At 38.9% G+C, this 24444-nt stretch overlaps 1 protein-coding gene across 1 annotated transcript in view; it reads right to left on the bottom strand.

Annotated features, from left to right (window-relative positions):
- The window catches only part of mbc (dedicator of cytokinesis protein myoblast city), a 966604-nt gene that overhangs the window by 382232 nt on the left and 559928 nt on the right, over positions 1–24444 (bottom strand). Inside the window, exon 24 of the mRNA XM_090373417.1 lies at positions 15339–15445. Within this exon, the coding sequence (XP_090229543.1) occupies positions 15339–15445 (107 nt within the window). The remainder of the gene's footprint in view (positions 1–15338; positions 15446–24444) is intronic.

Genomic DNA, 24444 nt, shown 5'->3' with positions numbered 1-24444 from the left:
TCACTGAAAAGACACTATGAGCTACTCTTGCTGACCATCTGCACTGCTCAGAAAACTTCATATCTGCCTGCACAATTACCCCCAGGTCTTTTCGTTCTCTTATATCTGTCAGTGTAGTACCACAGAGTTGATACGTCACTCTGGAGTTACTGCCTCCCATATATACTACTTTACATTTGTCAATGTTAAACTTCATTTGCCACCTCTCAGGCCATCTGCTCAACCTTTCCAGATCCTGTTGCAGCAGCGTACTATCATTAGTTTCCTTAAAAACCCTGCCAAATTTTGTATCGTCTGCAAACTTGGAAATCAAACTTGATATATCATTTATAAATACAGAAAACAAAACTGGACCCAACACTGAACCCAGAGGGACTCCACTAATAACATTAGTCCACGATGAGCAGTGTCCACTGATTACCATTCTCTGCCTTCTCCAACTCAACCATCCCTTTATCCAAAGCAGCAATTTGCCTCCAATGCCACACTGCTCCAATTCGTTAAGAAGTCTTCCATGTGTAACAGTATCAAAAGACTTTCTAAGGTCCAAATATATGATAACAAAGTTATTTCCTGCATCCAGTTCCTTTGTTACCACATCATAGTATCCAATCAAATTGGACAGGCAAGACTTTCCCTTAACAAAACAACACTGTGTCCCAGCTATAACTGAAGTCTTGTCAAGATAATCCTGCAGTGTTTCTTTAACCAGTGCCTCCATTAATTTTCCTGGAACAGAAGATAAACAAAAAGGTCTATAATTACTTGTGTCGCCCTTTGATCCACCTTTGCGAATTGGGGTCACATTTGCACATCTCCAGTCCATGGTAACCTCTCCTGAGTACAAAGAACTTCTCATAATTATGTATAAGGGTTTGCTTACTTCCTTTGCTACCTCCTTTAATATAACTGGATAGATCCAATCCACCCAGGGTGCCTTTTTTATGTTTATCTTCAACAATTTCTCCTCCACTTTCCTCTCAGTTATTACAAAATCATCTAGGTCACTGCCAGAGTTTAACTCACCTCTGACATTCCCCTCCCTGAATAACTCCTCATGGGCGAATGTAGAGGCAAAATACTCATTTAGTTTCTTAGCCACTTGATCAGGATCATCAACATTTGATCCATCGATATCAAGTGGACCAATCTGATTCATCCCCTTCCTTCCAGAGTTTACATAAGTAAAGAACTCTTTGCTGTTTTTCTTTGCATCCTTTGACAAAGAATTCTCATAATCTGCCTTTGCCTGCCTAATCTCCTTTGTGCCTTGGTTACAGACCAGCTTATAGCTATCATAGGCTTCCATGTCACCCATTAATTTATATGTATCCCATGCATTTTCTTCTCTGCCATATGTCTCATTATTTCATCTAACATCATTTAGGCCTAAATCTTGAACAATATTCCTTAGTTGGTATGTAAAGCCTAGTAGCTTCCAAGATAAATTCTTTGAATGCTTCCCATTTTGAATTTGCTGTTGGTAACATCATCAGTTGGTCCCACCATATAGAATTTAAATACTGTCCCAGATCACCATAGTCCCATTTACGAAAGCAAAAACCCTTCACTTTACTCCTGATTGTAGTTACCTCTGAGTAAATCCCACTTCAGCACGCTGTAATCACTGCCACCTAGCGGTTCCTTTATCTGCAGATTCTTAATGCACGAAGAATCATACTGATAATCAGATCAATTACTCCCTCTATTTGCCTCCCAAACATGCTGATGTAGAAAACAATCATCCAATAAATCCACAAAAGCCTTGCTAGTGTGTGAGTGACCAATGCACAAATTTCAGTCAATATCTGGGAAATTAAAATCCCCCATTATAAGACTCTCTGATTCACTGGCCCACTCTATTTCCCCGTACAGTTTCCTATTATATTCATCAGAGTCATTAGACCTGCAACACACTCCTACTCTCAATTTAATCTCCCAATGCTTATGTCACACCAAACTGACTCAACACTGCACTGTCCAGCGATGTCGACTGGCTTCACTTCCTTGGATTTCATGTGTTTCTTAACTAACAGCATAACTCCTCCTCCCTTCCTGTCCTGTCTATTCTTTCTGTACACATTGTACTCCCCAAATTCCAGTTCTGCACTGCTTATGTCTGTGTGACACCATGTCGCTGATATCCCAACAATATCTGCTTTTGAGGTTTTGAGCAATACCTCAAATTCATCAAATTTATTTACCAAACTCCTAGCATTGGTGTATACGCAAGTATACAGGCACCTGTTCCTATTCTTAGCTACCTTAACACAACCCATGGGTTTACTTGTACCGCAATGACTCCCAGCAGTCTCTGAAACCCCGTGCATCTTGTTTTCCAGGCTGCGCTGCGCATTAAAATAGATGTAGTGCAAGAATCACTTTCACCTCTGATCTATTAGTCCTTGCATCCGCAAATATTCTTGCACCCTTTCTATTTAAGTGTATCCCATCCCTGTAGAAGCAGTCTCTCCTGTTAACAAGTACAGACCAGGGTGAAAAAAATTCTACCTACCTACCTACCCCTTGAGTCTTGCACAATTTTCCAGGGCCGAATTGATCGACAAGGCTCTCATCATATACTCCTTCCTATTGTGTCTGGGCTGAACCGCAGACACTTTCAGCTTCAACCCTAATTCACGGCTTTTTTCAACAGTGACCTGTACTTGTTAAGTAATTCAGTCAGCCTCCTACTCTTAATATCATTAGTACCAACGTGAACAACAATATCACCTCTTATGCCCTTAAAAGATGATATCCGCTCTACGTCATCAACCTTTGCCCCTGGCAGACATACCCTGGTCCTGTTCCACCTATCCTTTTTGCATAGCATGTTCCCCGTTTCCCTGACAATAGTCACCAACAACTACTAGTTCCTGTGGGACCAGCGCATTCTGCCTTGGGGATTGCCGCTGTGTTGCATGATGATCAAATGCAAGCATTGATGTGGGCAGCTGAGAGCTTGATGGGCCCCTCAATTTACATCCTTCGAGGGCATCCACACTGTCCTTCAAGCTCTTATATAGGCTTCCTCACACTTCTTATATCGCGCACACACAAAGACATCCCCCTTGGCAATATCATGTCCCATACCTGATTGTCCACAAACATCAAACAAGCAGTACATTTTAAAAGGCTGTGATTCAGAGGGCAACTGCCTCCCTGAGTTCTCCCCTGAGCCATTGCACTCCATTCAGCTTGAGCCTTTTGCTTTGCTGCTCTGGTGAGTCATGATTTCGATTCAATTTCAATTTTAGTACAAAACTAAAACCCTAAACTTGATCCCAACGTAGCTGCAACACTATATATCTATATATATTTTTTCAGTATCAAGTATTATCTTCAAGTTTATTTATATAACTTCCGTATCAAGTTATGTATTAATTAATTATGTTACGTTTGTAAAATCTAAGTCATTATATGTATTTAGTTAAAAAGTACAATTTAACTGACAATGAAGTTCAACAAGATTAATAAATTTTACTGATTAATTGATAATATTATATACTATACTATACTAAGCTAATGCTATCTAGTTCGGGATATAACGTTGTATCATATAACAATGGCGGCAAGTTGCGAACGGTAAATCTACGGACACTTAAGTATTAATTAACTTCCAAAATCTCGGTGTCTCAATTCAGAATAAACCAAGTATCTTGACTAGGTCTATAAGTTACTTATAGAAAATAATTTAATTTAACAATTAGTCGATAAGCGGCTAAATATAGCTAAAAAACACTTTCCGTTCGCCGGCTCTGCCAAAGTTGAGAAACACATGGATTGGATACCCTTACCGATACTAAATAATAATCTACAAAATCTCTATCTAAGTTAAAATTTAAACTAAGTATCGTAACTAGAAATATAACGCTACTCAAGAAAATAAGTTAATATGCCAATTTAAGTTAATAAAACAGAAAAAACTTCTGTATTTTCCTGAGCTGTAAAAACTTCACCTGCACAAGGCTACTCTCGTTGCAAATCGGGAGCGAAGAATTAAAACAATATTGTAACAAGCCAATACTATGATTAATGAGCAAATGGCTGAATTGCTAGCCAAACTAGAAATGCCAAGGCAAAGTTATTTTTTGTGTCCATAGGTAATTTATATCTTTGTGTTAATTTTGCGTAGCTGTTTGTACTGGCACAAGTTTCTTGTAATTGTGGTAGCAAAATGTATGGTCGTTCAATGCACAAGGTGGCAACATATAATGAATTGATCACTGCACCATTTCTTTGATATTGCAAAAATACACACTTTAACATATCCTCCCACATGGTGGTGTTATGGGAGAGGGAGTACCAAAATTGAGGTTCTAATCAACTGAACTTAATGAAGTGTTGCTCATAAAACTTCTGTTTAGACACAGTTATTTCTTGTCAGTGAGTTGGTTTTGGCTGCACATTACACAGTAGCACCACACAGTTCTTGTTTAAGTGCATTTTGTGTCCAAGTGATTAATTTTAGTTTATCATGTCGGTAGTTTCAATTTGTTCCTTTTTATTTTTAAATGGATTCAGAGATCAAGTGAGTCCGCTAGTGCTAATAATACAAAGAAGAAAGCTACTGTAAAAACTTGCCACTGGAAACAAAGTTGGACAGTATGAAAAGGCTGAAATCAGGAGACAGGGACTCAGGGGAGGTCCCCACGGACTGGAGATGTGAAAATGTATCCCCGATTCACAAAGGAGGATTCAAGGGTGACACGAGTAATTACAGACCAGTTAGTTTAACTTCTGTTCCGGGTAAAATAATGGAATCACTGGTTAAAGATGCATTGCAGGATCATCTAGACAAGACTGCATCAATAATTCAGAGACAGCATGGGTTTGTTAAGGTAAGTCTTGTCTGACAAATTTCATTGGTTATTATGATGTGGTTACAAAGGAACTAGATGCAAAAAATAATTTTGATATCATATACTTGGATTTCAGGAAAGCTTTTGACACTGTTGTGCATGGAAGACTACTGTACAAATTGGAACAGAATGGGATTAAGGGTAAGTTGCTACAATGGATAAAAGGGTGGTTGTGTGGGAGAAAACAGAGGGTGGTAATCAATGGGTACTGCTCTTCATGGACTAATGTTATTAGTGAAGTCCCACAGGGTTCGGTGTTGGGTCCACTGTTGTTTTGTTTATTTATCAATGATATTGATGAAGGTATATCAGGCTTAGTATCAAAGTTTGCAGATGATAAAAAGGTTGGCAGGGTTGTTAATAACAATAATAGCAGTGTGTTACTGCAACAGAATCTAGAAAATTTGGGCAGATGGGCTGAGAAGTGGCAACTGAAGTTTAACATTGAAAAATGCAAAGTACTGTACGTGGGTAGAAGTAACCCCAGAGAAATGTACCAACTGTGTGGTACTACACTTAAGATGGTAGAAAATGAAAAAGACCTAGGAGTAATTGTGCAGTCAGATATGGAGTTTCTTGAGCAATGCAGACAGGCTGCCAGGGCAGGTCATGGGGTTTTGTCAATGATATACAGGAATTTTGCTAGCAGGGAAAAGGAGGTGATTGTCCCTCTGTATAAGGCAATGGTCAGGTCAGGCCACGCCTTGAGTACTGCGTGCAGGTCTGGAGGCCTCATTTTAGGAAGAATGTAGATTTGCTTGAGCATGTATAGAGAAGGGCAACAAGAATGGTGAGGGGACTGAAGGGATCCTCTTACCAGGAGAGGCTTAAGTTCTGCAAATTGCAGCAGCTGGAGACTAGGCACCTGCGAGGTGATCTGATTGAAGTGTATAAGGCCTTGAATGAGTTGAGCATGCTGAATTCTGATGGGATTCTTCCACTTGTTCAGATTACAAACCTGAGGGGACATAAATTGAAATTGAGGAAGGACAGATGTTAGGAAATTTTCCTTTAGCCAGTGGGTGGTTAATTGCTGGAACAAACTTCCATCTGGCATTGTGGAAGTTGATGGGTTAAATAAATTTAAGGAAGAACTGGACAAACATTTAGAGGGGATTGTTCTGTAATTTTTTTTTTTGGCAGATGCTGCATAAGCTCATACACTTGCTTTCTTGCATCACATGTCACTACTACTACTGTTATTAATGACCCTGCCAACCTGTGTATCATCTGCAAACTTTAACATTAAGCTTGATATACTATCATCAATATCATTCATAAATATAAAAAGAACATTGGGCCCAACATCGCTACACTGGGGGACACCACTGATAACATTATTCCACGAAGAGCAGTGGACAACTGTCCCCTTGATTCACACGTCTGTGACTTGTAGTGTGTCCAGTTTATAAGAGCAATCAGCGACACATGAAGGAATGCAAAGGTCAACATCAGTGGTGTAGCTACCATGTAGGCAGGCAAGGCAATTACCTCCGGGTGCCAGGCCCGGTGTCTTTGGCTGTCTCCTCTTTTTGCAATTTTCATTAAGTAGGGGCCCGAAAAAGGGTAACTATGCTACTGGTCAACATCACATGCAAAGTGCATTATTGGTCCACTAAGAGCAGTGTCCATTGATTACCACTCTCTGTCTTCTCCCACTCAACCATCCTTTTATCTTGTAGCAACTTGACCTTAATGCCATACTGCTCCAATTTGTACAGTACTCTTCTATATGCAACAGTATCAAAACCTTTCCTGAAATTCAAGTATATGATATCAAAATATTTTTTGCATCCAGTTCTTTTATGACCATGTCATAGTATCCAATCAGATTGATCAGAGAAGACTTTCCCTTAAGAAACCCATGCTGCATCTGAATTATTACTACAATCTTGTCTAAATGATAGTACAATTCTTCTTTTACCAGCGACTCCAGTATTTTCCCTGGAACAAAGTTAAACAAACAGGTCTGTAATTACTCGTGTCATCCTTTAATACCCCTTTGTGAATTGGAGATACATTTGCAGATCTGCAGTCCGCGGGGACTTCCCCCGAGTCAAGGATGCTCTCATAATGACATTATGGCTAAGGGTTTGCTTACTTCCTTTGCTGCCTCCTTTAATATAACTAGATAGATCCCATCCACCAGGTGCCTTTCTTATGTTTAATTTCAACAATTCCCAGGGGGCTCAATCAAGTGAATATGGGCTTGGCAAACCCAGGGTCCTGAGCTGGATATCATCGTTCTTCTCTTTCTTGGTGATTCCTTTCTACTTTCTCTCTCTCTCTCTCTCTCTGGGTAACTCAGGAATTTTTTTTGGCTGGTGCAGCATGAGCCATAAGCTTCCTTGCACTACTTGGTCAATAATAATAATAATTTCTCCTCCACTTTGTTCTCAGTTATTACAAAATCAATTAACCTCTTGTTACAGTTTGATAAACACCTGGCTTTCTCTTCCTTGAATAACTTCTCATGTGTGAATCGAGGTGCAAAATATTCATTTAGTTTGGCAGCTATCTCAGAATGATTGTCTACAGTCAAGCAATTGATATCAAATGGACAATTCTGATTCATCCTCTTCCTTTTAGAATTCTGATTCATCCCTTTCCTTTACTTATTTCCTTTTATGTAAGTAAAGAAGTGTTTGCTGTTTTATTTTGCATCCTTTGCCGAAGATTTCTAATGATCTGGCTTCACTTTTTTTTTTTTTTTTTTTTATGAAAACCACAAACATGAGAGGTATTAGAACCGATTGTACTTAGTACTGTGCTTGGGTTGAAGATTGAGAAGACGAAAGAAGATATTTGTTGACATTGAACTTCTGTAGACTGTAATATTCAGGAAATACGTATGAAGGAAGGTTGTTCCAGAAAACGGCAGTTGAATGAATAAACGAGGAAGATGGAAAGTTGGTTCTGTGAGTTTGAAGTTGGACAGTAAATGGATGTTGGCTGGTGGCAGCAAATGTTTGGACTGTTCTGAAAGAGAGAGCGGGAATTATAGAAGCCAAATCAGAAGAACAGTGCCCATGGAAGTATCTGTAGAAAAGGTGTGCAGCAGAAACAGTACACCTATGAGACAGCAAGTGGAGAGACTCTGTTAGAGAGGAGTTATTAATTAACCTAACAGCCCTCTTCTGAATGGAATCTAGAAGCCTGAGGGAGGTTTTGGGGGCACCATCCCATATGTAGGAACGATATTCAATGGTAGGGTGGATTTGCAATTTTTACAGTTGAGTAATTTGAACAGTTGTTTGGAAGAAAAGTAACGCTGGGATAATCAACTCCTTATCCCTGCTCGCAAAATTCCTGTTTATCATTGACAAGACCCCATGACCAACTCTGGTAGCCTTTCTACACTGCTCAGAAAACTTCATATCTGAATGCACAATAACCACCAGGTCTCTTTCATTCTCAACTACCTTGAGTGTAACACTTGGTACATGTGAACCACTTGGTACATTTCTTTGGGGTTACTGCTGCCCATATGCAGTACTTTGCATTTATCAATGTTAAACTTCAGTTGCCATTTCTCAGAACATCTGCCCAACTTTTCCAGCTCCTGTTGCAGCAGCAGCATACTGTCATTGCTGTTATTAACAACCCAGCCAACCTTTGTATCATCTGCAAACTTTGATATTAAGCTTGATATACTTTCATCAATGTCATTGATAAATATACGAAACAACAATGGGCCGAACACTGAACCCTGAGGGACACCACTAATAACATTATTCCACTTAGAGCAGTATCCACTGATTACCACTCTCTGTCTTCCTCCACTCAACCATTCTTTTATCCATTGTAGCAACATGTGCTTAATACCATACTGCTCCAATTTGTACTGTAGTCTTTCATGTGCAACCGTATCAAAAGCTTTCCAGAAATCCAAGTGTATGATATCAAAATTATTTTTTGCATCCAGTTCCTTTGTGACCACATCGTAGTATCCAATCTAATTGGTGAGACAAGACTTCCCTTGACAAATCTATGCTGTGTCTGAATTATCACTGCTATCTTATCTAGATGATCCTGGAATACCTCTTTAACCAGTGCTTCATTATTTTCCCTGGAACAGAAGTCAAACTAACAGGTTTGTAATTACTCATGTCACCCTTTGTGAATTGTAGATACACTTGCACATTTCCAGTCCATGGGGACTTCCACAGAGTCCAAGGGTGCTCTCATAATTATGGCTAAGGGTTTACTTACTTCCTTTGCCAACTCCTTTATTATAACTGGATAGATCCCATCTCCCCCAGGTGCCTTTCTTATGCTTAACTTCCAACAATTTCTGCTCCACTTTGCTCCCCGGGGTTCAAGCCCCTGATTGCTAAATACGGTTGATCTGCCAACCCGCACTGGACCAGCATGGCAGATTATGGTCCACTTACCTCAGCATGAATTGTTGAGGAGGCTTCCATCCTGCAGTGGGTTGATAATGGCTGCAGTTTACTTTTTTACTTTATCACAAAATCATTTAACTACCTGTTAGAGTTTGATAAACATCTGGCCCTCTCCCCCTTGAATAACTCGTTATGTGTGAATATAGATGCAAAATACTCATTTAGTTTGGCAGCAATCTGAGAATGATCATCTACAGTTAAACCACTGATATAAAGTGGATAGAGTTTATATTAGTAAAGAAATCTTTGTTATTTTTCTTTGCATCCTTTGTCTAAGATTTTTCATAATCTGCCTTTGCTTGCCTAACCTCCTTTGTGACTTGATTATTTTATGTGCAATTTATGTGCACATAAAATTTTACCTGACAATTTATGTGCATCCCATGCATTTTTATTCTCTGCCACAAGTCACGAGTTAATCTGAACTAATGAGACTCGTGGGCTTAAACCCGGAGCCGTATCTCTTAGTTGGAAGAAAAAGCCTAGTAGCATACAAGTTTACTTCCCTGAATGCTTCCCATTTAGAATTTGCTGTTGGTAACATCATCAGTTTGTCCCACTCTATAGAAATAGAGTGGGACCAACTGATGATGTTACCTAAAACATATCTGAGACCATTGTAGTCGTTTTTACGAAAGCAAAACCCTTCCCTTTACCCTCCGATGATAGTTATATCTTCAACTAAACCCCACATCAGTACACTGTGATCACTGCCTCCTAGTGGTTCCTTTATATGTAAATTTTTAATGCATGAATAATCACTACTGATAATCAGATCAATAGTGTTACACCCTTTTGTTGCCTCTCTAAAGTGCTGCTGCTGTAGAAAACAATTATCCAATAAATCCACAATAGCCTTGCTAGAGTGCTAGTGACCAATCCACAAGTTCTAGTCTATATCTGGGAAATTAAAATCCCCCATTATACACACTCTGATTTACTGGCCCAATCTATTTCTCTGTATAATTGTTAATTGTACTCATTAGAGTCATTAGGCCTATAACAAACTCTTGCCCTCATTTTTGCTTTCCTAGTGCTTATGTCATACCAAACTGTCTCAACATTGCACTGTCCATCTTATGTCAACTGGAGGTACTTAGATTTTGTGTGTTTTTTTACTAACAGCATAACCCCTCCTCCTATCCTGTCCATCCTTTCTGTACATATTGTACGCTCCAAATTCTATTTCTGCATCCCTTATATCTGAGTGACACCCTGTCTCTGATATCCCAACAATATCCACCTCGGATGTCTTAACCAACACTTCATATTCATCAAATTTATAATTCACCAATTTAAAAAGGCACAAAAGGATACACTTACTAATGATCAGGAAAGAAGGAAAGACTTTGCCATATGAAAGCTAATCACCTGCAAGGAGAGCTGATTGAGCTGTTTAAGGCGTTGAATGGAAACAATAAATGCATACTTATTCTTGCTGAGACAAATGAGGGCATAAGCTTAAACTGAAAAAGAATGGCTGTAGGATAAATGCAGAAATCTTTCAGCCAGAAAGTGACACCTTTAGAATAAACTTTAATTTGCCATATGGAAGTAGATAGCTTGAATAAATTTAAGGAAGGACTGGACAAAATACTGATGGGAATGGACAGGCGATTTGGAATTATTTATTTATTTTTTTGTTTAGCCTGATGTTATATGGGCTCGCATCCTTGAAAAATTTGTCTCTACTGAAATACTCTAATGTCTCTACTCTAATTCTGAAATACAGCTCTTGAAATTCGATTAAATAAGCTTTTGTTCCATTCTCTATGATATTTGCAAGTAATTTCTTTTCCATTTTCCATTAAATTAAGTAGACACGCAACTATGCATTTACTTGCTGGTGAACTATTTTCCATAACCCTCTGTTCTTATTTTCGCAGAATGAAATTTTATCACTGTTCTTTTTACTATTGCTGATACCTTTAATCTCTGTATGTTCTACTTTTTTTTCATTCCTTTTGATCATAGATTCAACTTTTACAGTTGAATCCCACAATATAGAACCATTAATTTCCACATTTGAGATTATAGCATTTTCTCAATATAATAGTTCTGCTTTTATTCCATTAAATTTGGTCATAGTGTCAACTTCTACACCTGGACATCCCACAATATGAAAGTAAGGAATCATTAATTGCAGTATTTGAAGGATATAATATCTTCAAGTAAATTCCACATCAGTACAGTGTGATCAAGTCCTCTCCACTGGTGATTGGGATTATGTTTGCTCTAAAGCTTTACCATAAGCAAATGATTTAAAAGTTCCTTTGTTCATTTTCATAAATGGCATCCGTTCCTTAAATCTGTGACTATATTTTCTGGAATTTTTTCATATTTTGTAGATACATAGTGTTTCCGCAGAAGGGCATAGTTTGGATTATTCATCAAGTGAAATTCAATAACTTTTTCCGAATGGGAAAAATGAAGATTAAAGTTTCTGTTTCTATCAGCCTTGATAGCAATGAGAAGTATTTTAACCATAGTATTTGTTGAGATATTTGAAGTGAATGAAAGTGACGCTAGTTACTTTATTTTGTTATATTTTTAAATTTAATTGAATTCTATTAATTAATTTTATTGATTGATTTAAGAAGTGTGGCGAGTTCCTGGACTGGCTGTTGCGATCATATTCAATGAGTTTGAAAAAATATAAAAGTGGTATGTTGTAGTTCAAACTTCCTCCAACAGATGGTGGTACAGAGAAGGTCTAGCAGGCATTCACACTGCAAGTAACAACCAGTTTTGTTAGTAGCGTTTATGTTCTGTGTCATGAATTTTGGATCAATGTACAAATATCAAATTTGATTTAAACTTGGAAAATCTGCAAACAGAAACATGAAATAATAAAAACCGTTTATGGTGATGAAACATTGTTATACCAGTTGTTCGAATGGCAATATAAGTGGTTCAAAGGCAGATCTGGGAATGCTTGCAATGACTCAAGAAGTGGGCATCCATCAACCTCTTGAAACGAGGAGGGAGTTGCAAAGGTTGTGGCTAAAGATGGTTTAACCCTCAGGATGATGGCATGGCTGATCAGTTGGTTATAAATAAGGAGATGATCTTTCAAATTCTGCATGAAGATTTAGGGAAAAATCAAGGTTTGTGCAAAATTTATGCTACACCACCTCACAGATGAGCAGAAGCAAAAAAAAAAAAAAGTGTATCATCAAGTGAAAACTTAATCCAGACTTTTCAAGCCAATCCTAATTTTGATGACTGTATTTGGATGATTGCAAATCATCCAAATACAGTCTAGAGGTGAGCAGTATGGGTGTTTCAGTACGATCCAAAAATAAAGCATGTAATGGACTTCAAAATCATCACTACAACCAAAAAAGTTGGACCTTGATGATGAAGTCCAATGACCGTACCTGAAAGGGAGAGAGTCAATTCTGCATTCTATATACAGGTGCCTCAAAGAGTACTGAAGTGCATTTCCTGGGTGAGGTGGCAATTTTGAGAGAAGTGCAGCTGGTTCTTTTGCACAAAAATTTACCCAAGTAAATTCCACATCAGTACAGTGTGATCAAGTCCTCTGCACTTGTGAAGACATTTCTGATGAAACATGCTACTGTACAGATCAACCATCTGCCTTACTCTCCCAATCTAGCAGCAGTGGTTTTCACCTTGGGAAAGTTCTTCTTTCACAAAGTGTAAACCAGCTCAAAGGAAAGAGATTTCAGGATGTTGAGAACATAAAGATAAATGTAGCTGAAAAACAGGACATCATCCCTTTGGATGCCTTCGCTGACTCTTTTCAGAAACTTTTAGAACAGTGTAAATAAATGCATTAAATCAAGCAGTGATTACTTCAAATATTAATTAATACAAAGTTATGCGAAAATTTTTATTTTTATTTTGTTACACAGAGCATTAATAAAACTACAATAAATAAATTAGCTTTCGGCTGGGTGGCAGCCTTCATCGGATTAAAATACTTGAATGGCAGTTGGAATAGAGATGCACTGCCAGGATGGTGCGTGAGGCACATGGTTAATTGTTTGTTGATGTTTGTGGCTGTGACGTATGGTGGTGACGTGGCCAGCTTTTGTCTATGGATAGAATTACTGACTCTGTGATGGGGTTAACTTGACAACCACTGTTCCTGTTCAAAGCGGTGTCCGAGCATTTTATATTTAGCGATTCCAACCAGGTACGCCTCAGGTAATGGTGGGACCTGTCCACAACCACGACATCGCAGTGTGGGTCGATGTCGTGGTGGGTTGTCCAGACATGCTCGGCGATAGCTGAGTCTTCTACATCTGCCAAACGGATCGCCCTTTTATCTTCTGAGAGACGTTTCTCGAGTCGACGTCCAGTCTCTCCAAAGTAGCAGCTCGTGCAGTCACGGCAAGAGATGCGATAGACCAAACCACTCTGTAGAAGGGTGGGGACAGGTGTTTTTATGTTGGAAAGGAGAGAACGCAGTTTCTTGCCTGGGAGTTGGATGCACTTTATCCCATGCGATTTTAGGATTCTACCGATCTGCTGTGACAGGTTGGGGTAGTATGGGATGAATGCCCTCGTGGATGACTCGTCACTGTTGGCGTTGCTGTTGGTCATCACGTTGTCGTGTGCTTGTAGATCACCATTACCTGAGGCGTACCTGGTTGGAATCGCTAAATATAAAATGCTCGGACACCGCTTTGAACAGGAACAGTGGTTGTCAAGTTAACCCCATCACAGAGTCAGTAATTCTATCCATAGACAAACACTGGCCACAGCCATGTCACATATACGTCACAGCCACAAACATCAACAAACAATTAACCACGTGCCTCATGCACCATCCTGGCAGTGCATCTCTATTCCAACTGCCATTCAAGTATTTTAATCCGATGAAGGCTGCCACCCAGCCGAAAGCTAATTTATTTATTGTAGTTTTATTAATGCTCTGTGTAACAAAATAAAAATAAATTTTCGCATTATGAATCCAGAGCACGTAGGCCTGTTTTATTATAATACAAAGTTAGCAGGGGCTCCTTGATGGTAATTGGTCCGTACTGCATGAAATATCATTATGAATGAAAACAAAAACAAACAAACCACAAAAATGGGACCATTGGTAAAACAAAAATAAACAAAAAATTGACTGATCTTTGAGCTCTGTTTCATCAGAAGGCCACATGGCTAATGATGGGTACGGAATCACTGCACTTCAATCATTAAACAAATCTGCACATCAATGACCTGACTGACACACTAATCACAACATGTACTGATAAAATTGCACAATAACAGCTGAAATAAAACAATAAACATTATACTACAATATCTCAGTGCCCTCACAAGTAGCCCTTTGAGATGTTTAGTATAATTATTCACTCTACAGAGTAGTGGAAAACTAAGTACTGCAAGCCTACACACATTTAGCAAACTTACACTTGAAGATGTCAGTGTACATCATGTCAGTACTTCTCATATCCCTTCCGAATCAATCTCAGTAAATAACTGCAATAGGGCCAATGGAACTGGCACCAAAAATAAAACAGAGTAATCTTCTCTTGCTCTGCAAATATATATCACGTGTGTGTGTGTCTCTCACAGTTTTTACTTTTCAGATTCCCACCTCAGTGATAATGACAACCTCTTCAATCATATATCTTTATTTTAGTGATCCACAGTAGTCTGAATTTAAGTCGGCTTGCTTCTTACCATATTTCACAAAACTCTGCTATTGTTTCCAGTTATCAGGTGCCAGCAGCTGTGTTGTCTTTCTCCACTTAAATTAAACTATGCTTTTCCTTCACACTTTTCTACACTGTTTACTATGATGTGCAGCTTATCATTCACAGAAAACACTGTAAGTCACTCTGTTATTGCTATAGTCATATATGTCAATGTTACGGCTCTGAAACTGTTGTGATTGTTGGTATATTAAGAGGCAGAAGAAACTACATATATAAAACAAAAAACTGTTTTACATATGTAAATAATAATATTTTTCCATTCCTTTCTATATTTTTTTTCCTTATAAAACAACAATCAAGTACACTGCATTTATTATAGGAAGCAAACTTTCACAATATACTATGAAAAGTGATAAAAAAAAGTTACATACCTGTCATTGTGAAAAGCTTACTATGGACTATATCATTTACACACATCATCTTTTGTTTAGTTAGATGACCCTGAGGTACATTGTTGATTAGTTCTGTTAGAATACGGCTATAAAAAATTACAAAAAGCAAACTTATATATTACCAAACAAAAATGAATATTTTTCTTCTCCACCTAAAAATGACTATTTTTAGGGAAATAATAAAGAAATGCAATTAGGCATTTTTTGGTCTTCTCTTTACATTTTTAGTTATATTTATTTAGTCTAGCTATACAAAAATATGAACCTACACTAATATGAACTTTGTCCAATCCACACGAGACTCTGGTTTAAATATATTTTAATAATATTGGTCCTTGAGGTTGTCAGAGACTCTCAGATATGCCAGAAAAGCTGTACTTGCTACATGGGAGTCTAAAACGCTGATGGAACTGATATTTGGGTGACACTCAAGTCAAGTGGACGCAATTTCAGCGAAGTCCGGGCGGTCTGTGACAAGCAAATCCTCTGCTTGCACCTTTACGATGGTGCGACTATTAGTAATCTTGGGTATAACCTCCATGCACAAGTACATGGTGGGTGACCACCCAGGTGTGAACAAATGTAAGCAGGGATCGAGGTGTGGCACCCACACCACATGGAGGAATGCGAACCTTCTATGTTACAAAGGAGTGCTAGGTGATAGATGACTCTCATCAACCAGTGCAATACCACCACTTTGCTTATTGGAGGCTTGAAGTGGTGGAACCCACGTTTAGTCTCTAGAGATAAGTTCCGGTCAACCCTTCCCTATCTCTTCCATCATGCAGTATGATTGATGACTTTTGAGATTATGATGAACATTGTGGCGAGATCCAATATTCCTTACATTTCAAGGGTACAGGTCTAAAACGGTGTTCACAGACCGGCCGCTAGTTAGTACACTGGACCGAACCTATTGATAACTCTTTAGGAGGCTTTCGGATCAGCTAGTGTATAATCTTGCTACCTCTACTCCGCCAGATAGTGACTGGAGAGAGCCCGAGTAGTGTGTATGCGGGGGGCATTGTCAAGGATCTGGGTATATTCTTACCATGTGTACCCCATATCAAAAAATTTCATTACTTCATACAGTATGTCCCACTCACTTTTTCTTACCATTGAATACACCATGAATAGTCAAACTAATAGAGAAAGCTTATCTGTGAAAAAGATCTAAACCTCATAAACACTTCCTAATTCATTTCACAAATATACATGGTCTCAATTCTAATCTCAACGATGTGCATTTTCACTTGCAGTCTGCCAAACCCCATGTACTTTTTCTGACAGAATCTCAGTTATCGGTTAATTCAACTACTGCTCATTTCAGATACCCAAATTATTCACTGTATGATTCCTTTTGCCTCAAAGGTAGTACTTGGGCATATGTCCATTCGGATATTCCCTGTCAGAGACTTGGCAATTTGGAATCTCCTCTCTTCGATCTTCTCTGGCTTAAAATCTATCTACCTCAAATTCACCTGTTGCCTCTACCGTTCTCCCAATTCCACTAATCACCTGGAGCTGTTCAATTTCCTCTCTTTGCAACTTGACTTTCTCCAGTCCAACTTTCCTAACAGTGAGGTAATTTTCCTTGTTGATTTTATTGTTCACAATTCCAGCTGGCTTCCGTTTTCTAGTCACACTGACCCAGCTGGTCGAGATGCTGAGGCTTTTGCAATTACTAATGACGTTGCACAGATTGTTCATTTACCTATTTGGATGATTGCAAATCATCCAAATACAATCTAGAGGTGAGCAGTATGAGGGTTACAGTACGATCCAGAAATAAAGCATGTAATGGACTTCAAAATCATCACTACAAGCAAAAAAGTTGGACCTTGATGATGAAGTCCAATAACTATACCTGAAGAGGAGAGAGTCAATTCTTCATTCCGGACAATCCTAATCATACACCAAACAAATCTTTTTCTCACAAACAACCCTTCTAAGTACATGGTCGAAGTGAGAGACCCTTTAGGCACTTCAGATCACAACTTGGTGATTGTCTCTTCTCCAATGGATCCTTTATCTCATGGCTATTCCCAACCTCGTGTTGTTTGGCATTACAAGAATGCAAAATGGGATGACCTGCGAGATTTCTTTTCTTCTTTTCCTTGGTCGGATTACTGTTTCAAAACTTGTGATGTCAACATTTGCTCAGATCTTGTCAGTGAAATTATTCTTGCAGGAATGGAATCCGTTATCCCACACTCTACTTTAAAATCTCATCCATTATCTAAACCTTGGTATTCCAATAAATGTGCCAAGGCTGTTCAAGAGAAGAGCGTTGCATATCATAATTGGCTTGTTTGTAATTCTTCAGTTTCATTTTCTGCCTGCACCAAAGCTCGCAACAATTGTAAAGCAGAAAACTTGCTTCTTGCTGTAATGGTTGCCAAGCATTCTGGTCTCTTGCCAAAGCTATTGGCCGCAACTTTTGCCCATCTCTGCTCCCACCTCTGTTCAAACCAGATGGTTCTGTTGTCACTTCAGCCAAAGATAAAGCTGACCTACTAGAATCCCATTTTTCTTCCAACTCATGTATTAATGATCTTGGTAAAACACCTCGCATCATTCCCAACACGCTCCATTCAATGCCTCCTGTGGGCTTCTGTCAAAAGGATGTCAGACGGATTTTGATGAATCTTGATGACAAGAAAGCTCCAGGTCCCGATGGTATTTCTCCACTTGTTCTCAAAACCTGTGCTGCTGAACTTACTCCTATTCTTTGCCGCCTTTTTTCACTTTCTTATTCCAAATTTGTTTTTCATTCTCCTTGGAAATTTGCTCGTATCTAGCCAGTTCCTAAAAAGGGTGACAAATCCCTCCCATCCAATTATCGTCGCATTGCAATTACTTCTACTCTTTCTAAAGTAATGGAGAAATCAATTAATTGCCAACTCTTAAACTACCTAGAAACCTTCCGTCTGATCAACAATCGCCAGTATGGATTCCGTCAGTGTCGATCCACTCGTGATATTCTGGCTTATGTTACCCATTTATGGACTAATTCAATGGAAAGGTTCGGTGAAAGACAAGTAGCTGCCCTTGACATCTCAAATGCTTTCGATCGCGTCTGGCATAAAGGTCTTCTGAACAAGCTTCCATCTTATGGGTTGCCAACTGTTTTTTGTAATTGTTTACCAGTTTACTCTCTGATCGCTCACTGAGGGTGATGGTCGATGGCTCTCGTATATTAATGACATTCTTCCATTGACTGGAAATACTATCCATAATTTTGCCGATGATTTCTTATGGTTTGCCAACTGTTTTTTGTAATTCGTTATCCAGTTTCCTCTCTGATCATTCACTGAGGGTGATGGCAGATGGCTCTCTGTCTTCTAATTTCTCCACCAATGTCGGTGTCCCCCAAGGTTCAGTTCTTTCCCCCACTCTTTACCTCTTGTATATTAATGACCTTCTTCCATTGACTGGAAATCCTATCGACAGTTTTGCCAATGATAGCACATAGCATTCCGATTTCCATTTTGAGAAACCTTGCCCTGCTCAATCAGCTTTAACTTCTAGAAAATCTGCTACCAATTTCTGAAATGCCGATCTTCAGTTAATTCTCCAGTGGGGCAAAAACAACTTAAGTTGATTTCAACCCTTCTTATATCTCGTCTTATATCTCGCAAAAAGGATTCTTCTGCTCCTATGCTTATCTTTGCTGACATTCCGATTTCTAGGCAAAATGATATAACTCTTTTGGGGATTACCCTGACTGCTAATCTCCCTTGGCACAAGCACAAAGCTAATTATTATATTATTAATTTTTTTTATTTTTTTATTATTTTTTTTTTTTTATGTAGACCCCAACCACAAGAGGAATTAGAACCTATAGTACTCAGTACCACGCTTTGGTTGGAGGTTGAAAAGACAAAAGAAGATATCTGTTGATGCTGGACTTGAACTTCTGCAGACTGTAATCTTCAGGAAATGCGTAGGAAGGAAGGTTGTTCCAGAAAATGGCAGTTGAATGAATAAACGAAGAAGATGAAAAGTTGGCTCTATGAGTTTGAAGGTGGACAGTAAATGGATATTGGCTGGTGGCTGCGCATGTTCGGACTGTTTTGAAAGAGAGAGTGGGAATAATAGAAGCCAATTCAGTAGAACAGTGCCTATGGAAGTATCTGTAGAAGAGACATGCATCAGAAACAGTACATCTATGAGACAGCGAGTGGAGAGACTCTGTTAGAGATGAATCATAAATTAACCTAACTGCCCTCTTCTGAATGGAATCAAGAAGCCTGAGAGAGGTGTTGGGGGCACCACCCCAGATGTGGGAACAATATTCCGTGGTACGGAGGATTTGCGATTTATACAGAGTGAGCAGCTGTTTGGAAGAAAAGTAATGCTGAGAGCGAAAGAGAAAACCAAGTTTTTTTTATGTAGAGGAAGCAATATTTGTAATGTGCTTGTGCCAAGAGAGATTAGAAGTCAAGGTAATCCCCAAAAGAGATATATCTTCTTGCCTAGAAATCAGGGTGTCAGCAAAGATAAGCATAGGAGCAGAAGAATCCTTTTTGTGAGATTTAAGACAAGAATGAGTTTTAGTAGGGTTGAAATCAACTAAGTTGTCTTTGCCCTACTGGAGAATTACCTGGAGACCCCATATAAGGAATTGGTAGTGGATATTTGAGAAGTTGAAGCTGATTGAGCAGGGCAAGGTTTCTCAAAATGGAAAGTGGAATGCAATGTGCTCTCATAGGGAAAACTATGGATAGGATTTCCAGTCAATGGAAGAAGGTCAATAATATACAAGAGGGAAAGAGTGGTGGGAAGAACTGAACCTTGGGGACACCGGCATTAGTGGAGAAGTTAGAAGAAGTTAGAAGTCAGAGAGCCATCTACCATCTCCCTCGGTCAGTGATCAGAGAGAAAAACTGGATGGCCAATTACAATAAACAGTTGGGAAACCATAAGATGGAAGCTTGTTTAGAAGACCTTTATGCCAAACATGATTGAAAGCCTTTGAGATGTCAAGATGGTTGTGTTTCACTGAACTTTTCCATTGAATTTGTCCATAATTAGATAACATAAGCAGGAATATCACCAGCAGATCGACATTGACGGAATCCATACTGGCGATTGTTGATCAGACTGAAAGTTTCTAGGTAGTTTAAAAGTTGGCGGTTAATTGATTTCTTAATTACTTTAGAAAGAGTAGAAGTAATTGCAATGGGACGATAATTGGATGGGAGGAATTTGTCACCCTTTTTAGGAACTGGCTGGATATGAGCAAATTTTCAATCAGGAGGAAAAACACGTTTGGAATAAGAAAGTGAAAAAAGGTGGCAAAGAACAGGAGCACAATGTGCTCCTGTTCTTTTGAGAACAGGTGGAGAAATATCAGATGACCTGAAGCCTTCTTAGCATCAAGATTTGTCAAAATCCTTCTGACATCCTTTTGGCGGAAGACCACAGGAGACATTGAATGGAGCATGCTGGGAATGGTGGGAGGTGTTTTACCAAGATCATTAATAGAAAAGCTGAAAGAAAAATGGGATGCCAGCAGGTCAGCTTTATCCTTGGCTGAAGTGAAAACAGAACCATCTGGTTTTGACAGAGGTGGGAGCAGAGATGGGCATAAGTTGCGGCCAAAAGCTTTGGCAGGAGACCAGAATGCTGGGCTACCATTAGGGCAAGAAGCAAGTTTTCTACTCTTAGACTGTTCAAAATCTAGTTTGGACTGATTAATAACTTCTTTACAATTGTTGAGAGCTTTGGTGTAGGCAGAAAATGAAACTTAAGAATTGGAAACAAGCCAATTATGATATGCAACGTTCTTCTCTTGAACAACCTTAGCACATTTATTGGAAAACCAAGGTGTAGATAAAGGATGAGATTTTAACGTGAAGTGTAAAATTAAGGATTCCATTCCTACAAAAATACTTTCACTGAAACGATCTGAGCAAACATTGACACCAGAAGTTTTGAAACAGTAATCCAATCAAGGAAAGGAAGATAAGAAATCTCACAGGTTATCCCATTTTGCATTCTTGTGATGACAAACAATAGGAGGTTGGGAATGGTCAAGAGATGAAGGCTCCATTGGAGAAGATTTTTTTTTTTTTTTTTTTTTTGATTTGGTAGTTGTTGGTGCATCGGCTTCTGTGGCCATATTGCACCTCCCAAGGTTTTTGCAGTACTTTGATCCAAGCCCGAGGCGGGAATCGAACCCGCGACCTTTGGGTTGCAGGGCAGGTACTTTACCCACTCGGCTAGCCCGGTCGGCCCATTGGAGAAGAGACAATCACCAAGTTGTGATAAGAGGTGCCTAAAGGACCATTCACTTCGACCGTGTAATTAGAAGGGTTGTTTGTGAGAAAAATATCAAGCATGTAGGCTGTATGGTTAGGATTCTCCGGTATTCTTGTGGGTAAATGAACAATTTGTGCAAAGTCATTAGTAATTGCAAAAGCCTCAGCATTTCGACCAGCTGGGTCAGTTTGACTAGAAAATGGAAGCCAGCTGGAGTTGTGAACATTAAAATCACCAAGGAAATTTACTTTTCTGTTAGGAAAGTTCGACTGGAGAATGTCAAAGAGCTCCAAGTGATTAGTGGAGTTGGGAGAACGGTAGAAACAACGGATGATTTTGACACAATGTGCTAGAAAGATTTTAAGCCAGAGAAGATCGAAAAGAGGAGATTCCAAATTACCAAGTCTCTGTCAGGTAATATCGGAACGGACATATGCACAAGTACTACCTTTGAGGTGAAAGGAATCATACAGCAATTAATTTGGGCAACTGAGATGAGCAGTAGTTAATCAACCGATAACTGAGATTCTGTCAGAAAAATACATGGGATTTGGCAGACTGCAAGTGGAAATGGACATCACTGAGATTAGAATCGAGGCTACATATATTTGTGAAATTAACTAGAAGTGTTAGGAAGGTTTAGATTGTTTTGCAGATAAGCTTACTCTGTTAGTTTGACAATTCATGGTGTATTTAATACATGATCAAAACTAGCTGTACATGATCAATAACACTAGCCAACAAAAAATATTTTTTTCATTCCTCCGCAATGAAAACATGATTTCAGAGGAAATAAATGCACTGATTCCAAAAATCACCATAAAAAGTCTCTATCGCATCTACATCAAAAGATCTACCAATGTTTAATCTTAAAATAAAGGGATACATGCGCATAATTCACGTTTGTAATACAAGTATAAAAAATATTATATGCTGTCTATAACTCATTTAACTTCAGAAAATATATCATAAATCATAGCAATCTAGTTATATTTCAATAATATATAATTACCATACCTGTAATTGCCCTTAAAAGTTTTTGCTACTAAGTGATTTTCTCTTGTGTTCCTGCTTACTCTTCCTGAAAAGGAACCAGCAGTAATCCCCAATCATTACAGGATCTCAGTGACCATGGTACCACTTTTCCATTGTGAAAATATCTTGATGAAACCGTTCCCCTTGATCATTACTCACATCTCCCAGATTTTCGGGGAAAAATTTAAGATGGGAATGAAGAAAATGAATTTTCAACCACATGTGACAGCCCATATTTTTGTAGAACTCGAGTAAATTAGACACCAACATTTCGTAGTTTTCTTCTTTTCTATTAGCCAAAAAACCATGTACTATAGCCTTATATGATTGCCAAGCTACCAATTCAATCTCCTTTAACCGAGTTTCAAACATATTGTATTTCATGGGTTTCGTACACAAATTCCTTCCTTAACGAAACAGGCCTACGCGCTCTGGATTCATTAAGAAATTTATTATAGTTACACACAGAGCGTACAAATAAAGAAGAAATATATGAGCTTTCGGCTATATGGTAGCCTTCATCAGAATTAAAAATACATGAATGGCAGTTGGAATGGAGATGTGCACTGCCAGGTGCGTTTGTTGACGCTTGTTGACGTTGACGCTTGGCGTCAACAAACAATTAAACCTCGCGTCTCACGCACCTGGCAGTGCACATCTCCATTCCAACTGCCATTCATGTATTTTTAATTCTGATGAAGGCTACCATATAGCCGAAAGCTCATATATTTCTTCTTTATTTGTACGCTCTGTGTGTAACTATAATAAATTTCTTAATTCCTTCCTTAAGTTTGCCAAATGTTACATTAGCATTAGCAAGGCACATGATGCAAGAAAGCAAGCTTATATAGCATCATCCAAATGTTTGTCTAATTCTGCTTTGAATCTATTTAAGCTATCAACTCCTACGACAGATGAAGTTTGTTTGAGCAATCAACCACACGCTGGCTAAAGGTAAACTTCCACACATCAATCCTACAACTGTCTTTCCTCAATTTGAATTTATGCCCTCAGGTGATTATTCTGAGCAAGAGGAAGAATCCCATTAGCATTGAGCATGCTCAAACCATTCAAGGCTTTATACACCTCAATCAGATCACCTTGCAGGTGCCTAGGCTCCAAACACTGAAATTTGCAAAACTTAAGCCTTTCTTCGTATGAACAACCCTTTGCTCCATTCACTAATCTTGTTGCCCTTCCCTGCACTGACTCCAGCAGCTCTATATCCTTGCTAAAATGAGGCCTCCAGACCTGTATACAAGGGGATAATCACCTTCTTATCCCTTATCAGCCTTCTGCACCAAGTCGGGCTCTGCTGTAGTCACATTTCCTCTTCTAGAGCATCTTGTGGAATGCACGATGACTCTACTTATGATTAAAGCTGGCCCCTTTCAAAATCGGCCATGTGGTAGGCATTGCCATGCAACAGAGACCATAACAAAACCAACTCTAAAAACTGCTTTTATAGGAAGACCTGCAACTAGGTAGAAAGATGGGATCAGTGAACTTTTGGGTGTGACATTTTGTGATGTCGCTCATACAGCATATGATCGATGCAGTTGAAGGATTTTTTTGGTGGCCAAACAGCTTCTCAGGCAACTATGTGACTGGAAGAAAATCCCTGCTAGAAAAATTCCTGTATATCATAGACAAGACACAATGAGCTACTCTTGCAGACCATCTGCACTACTCAGAAAACTTCATATCTGCCTGCACAATTACCCCCAAGTCCTTTTCATTCTCTACCACTGTCAAGTGTAGTACCACATACTTGATACATTTC

This window comes from Mastigoproctus giganteus, chromosome 5 (assembly GCF_048544385.1).
Source record: "Mastigoproctus giganteus isolate SK-2022 chromosome 5, ASM4854438v1, whole genome shotgun sequence".
In the NCBI taxonomy this organism is placed as follows: Eukaryota; Metazoa; Arthropoda; class Arachnida; order Uropygi; family Thelyphonidae; genus Mastigoproctus; species Mastigoproctus giganteus.
Note: the sequence above shows the minus strand (reverse complement) of the source record. Positions and strands in the feature narration are given on the sequence as shown.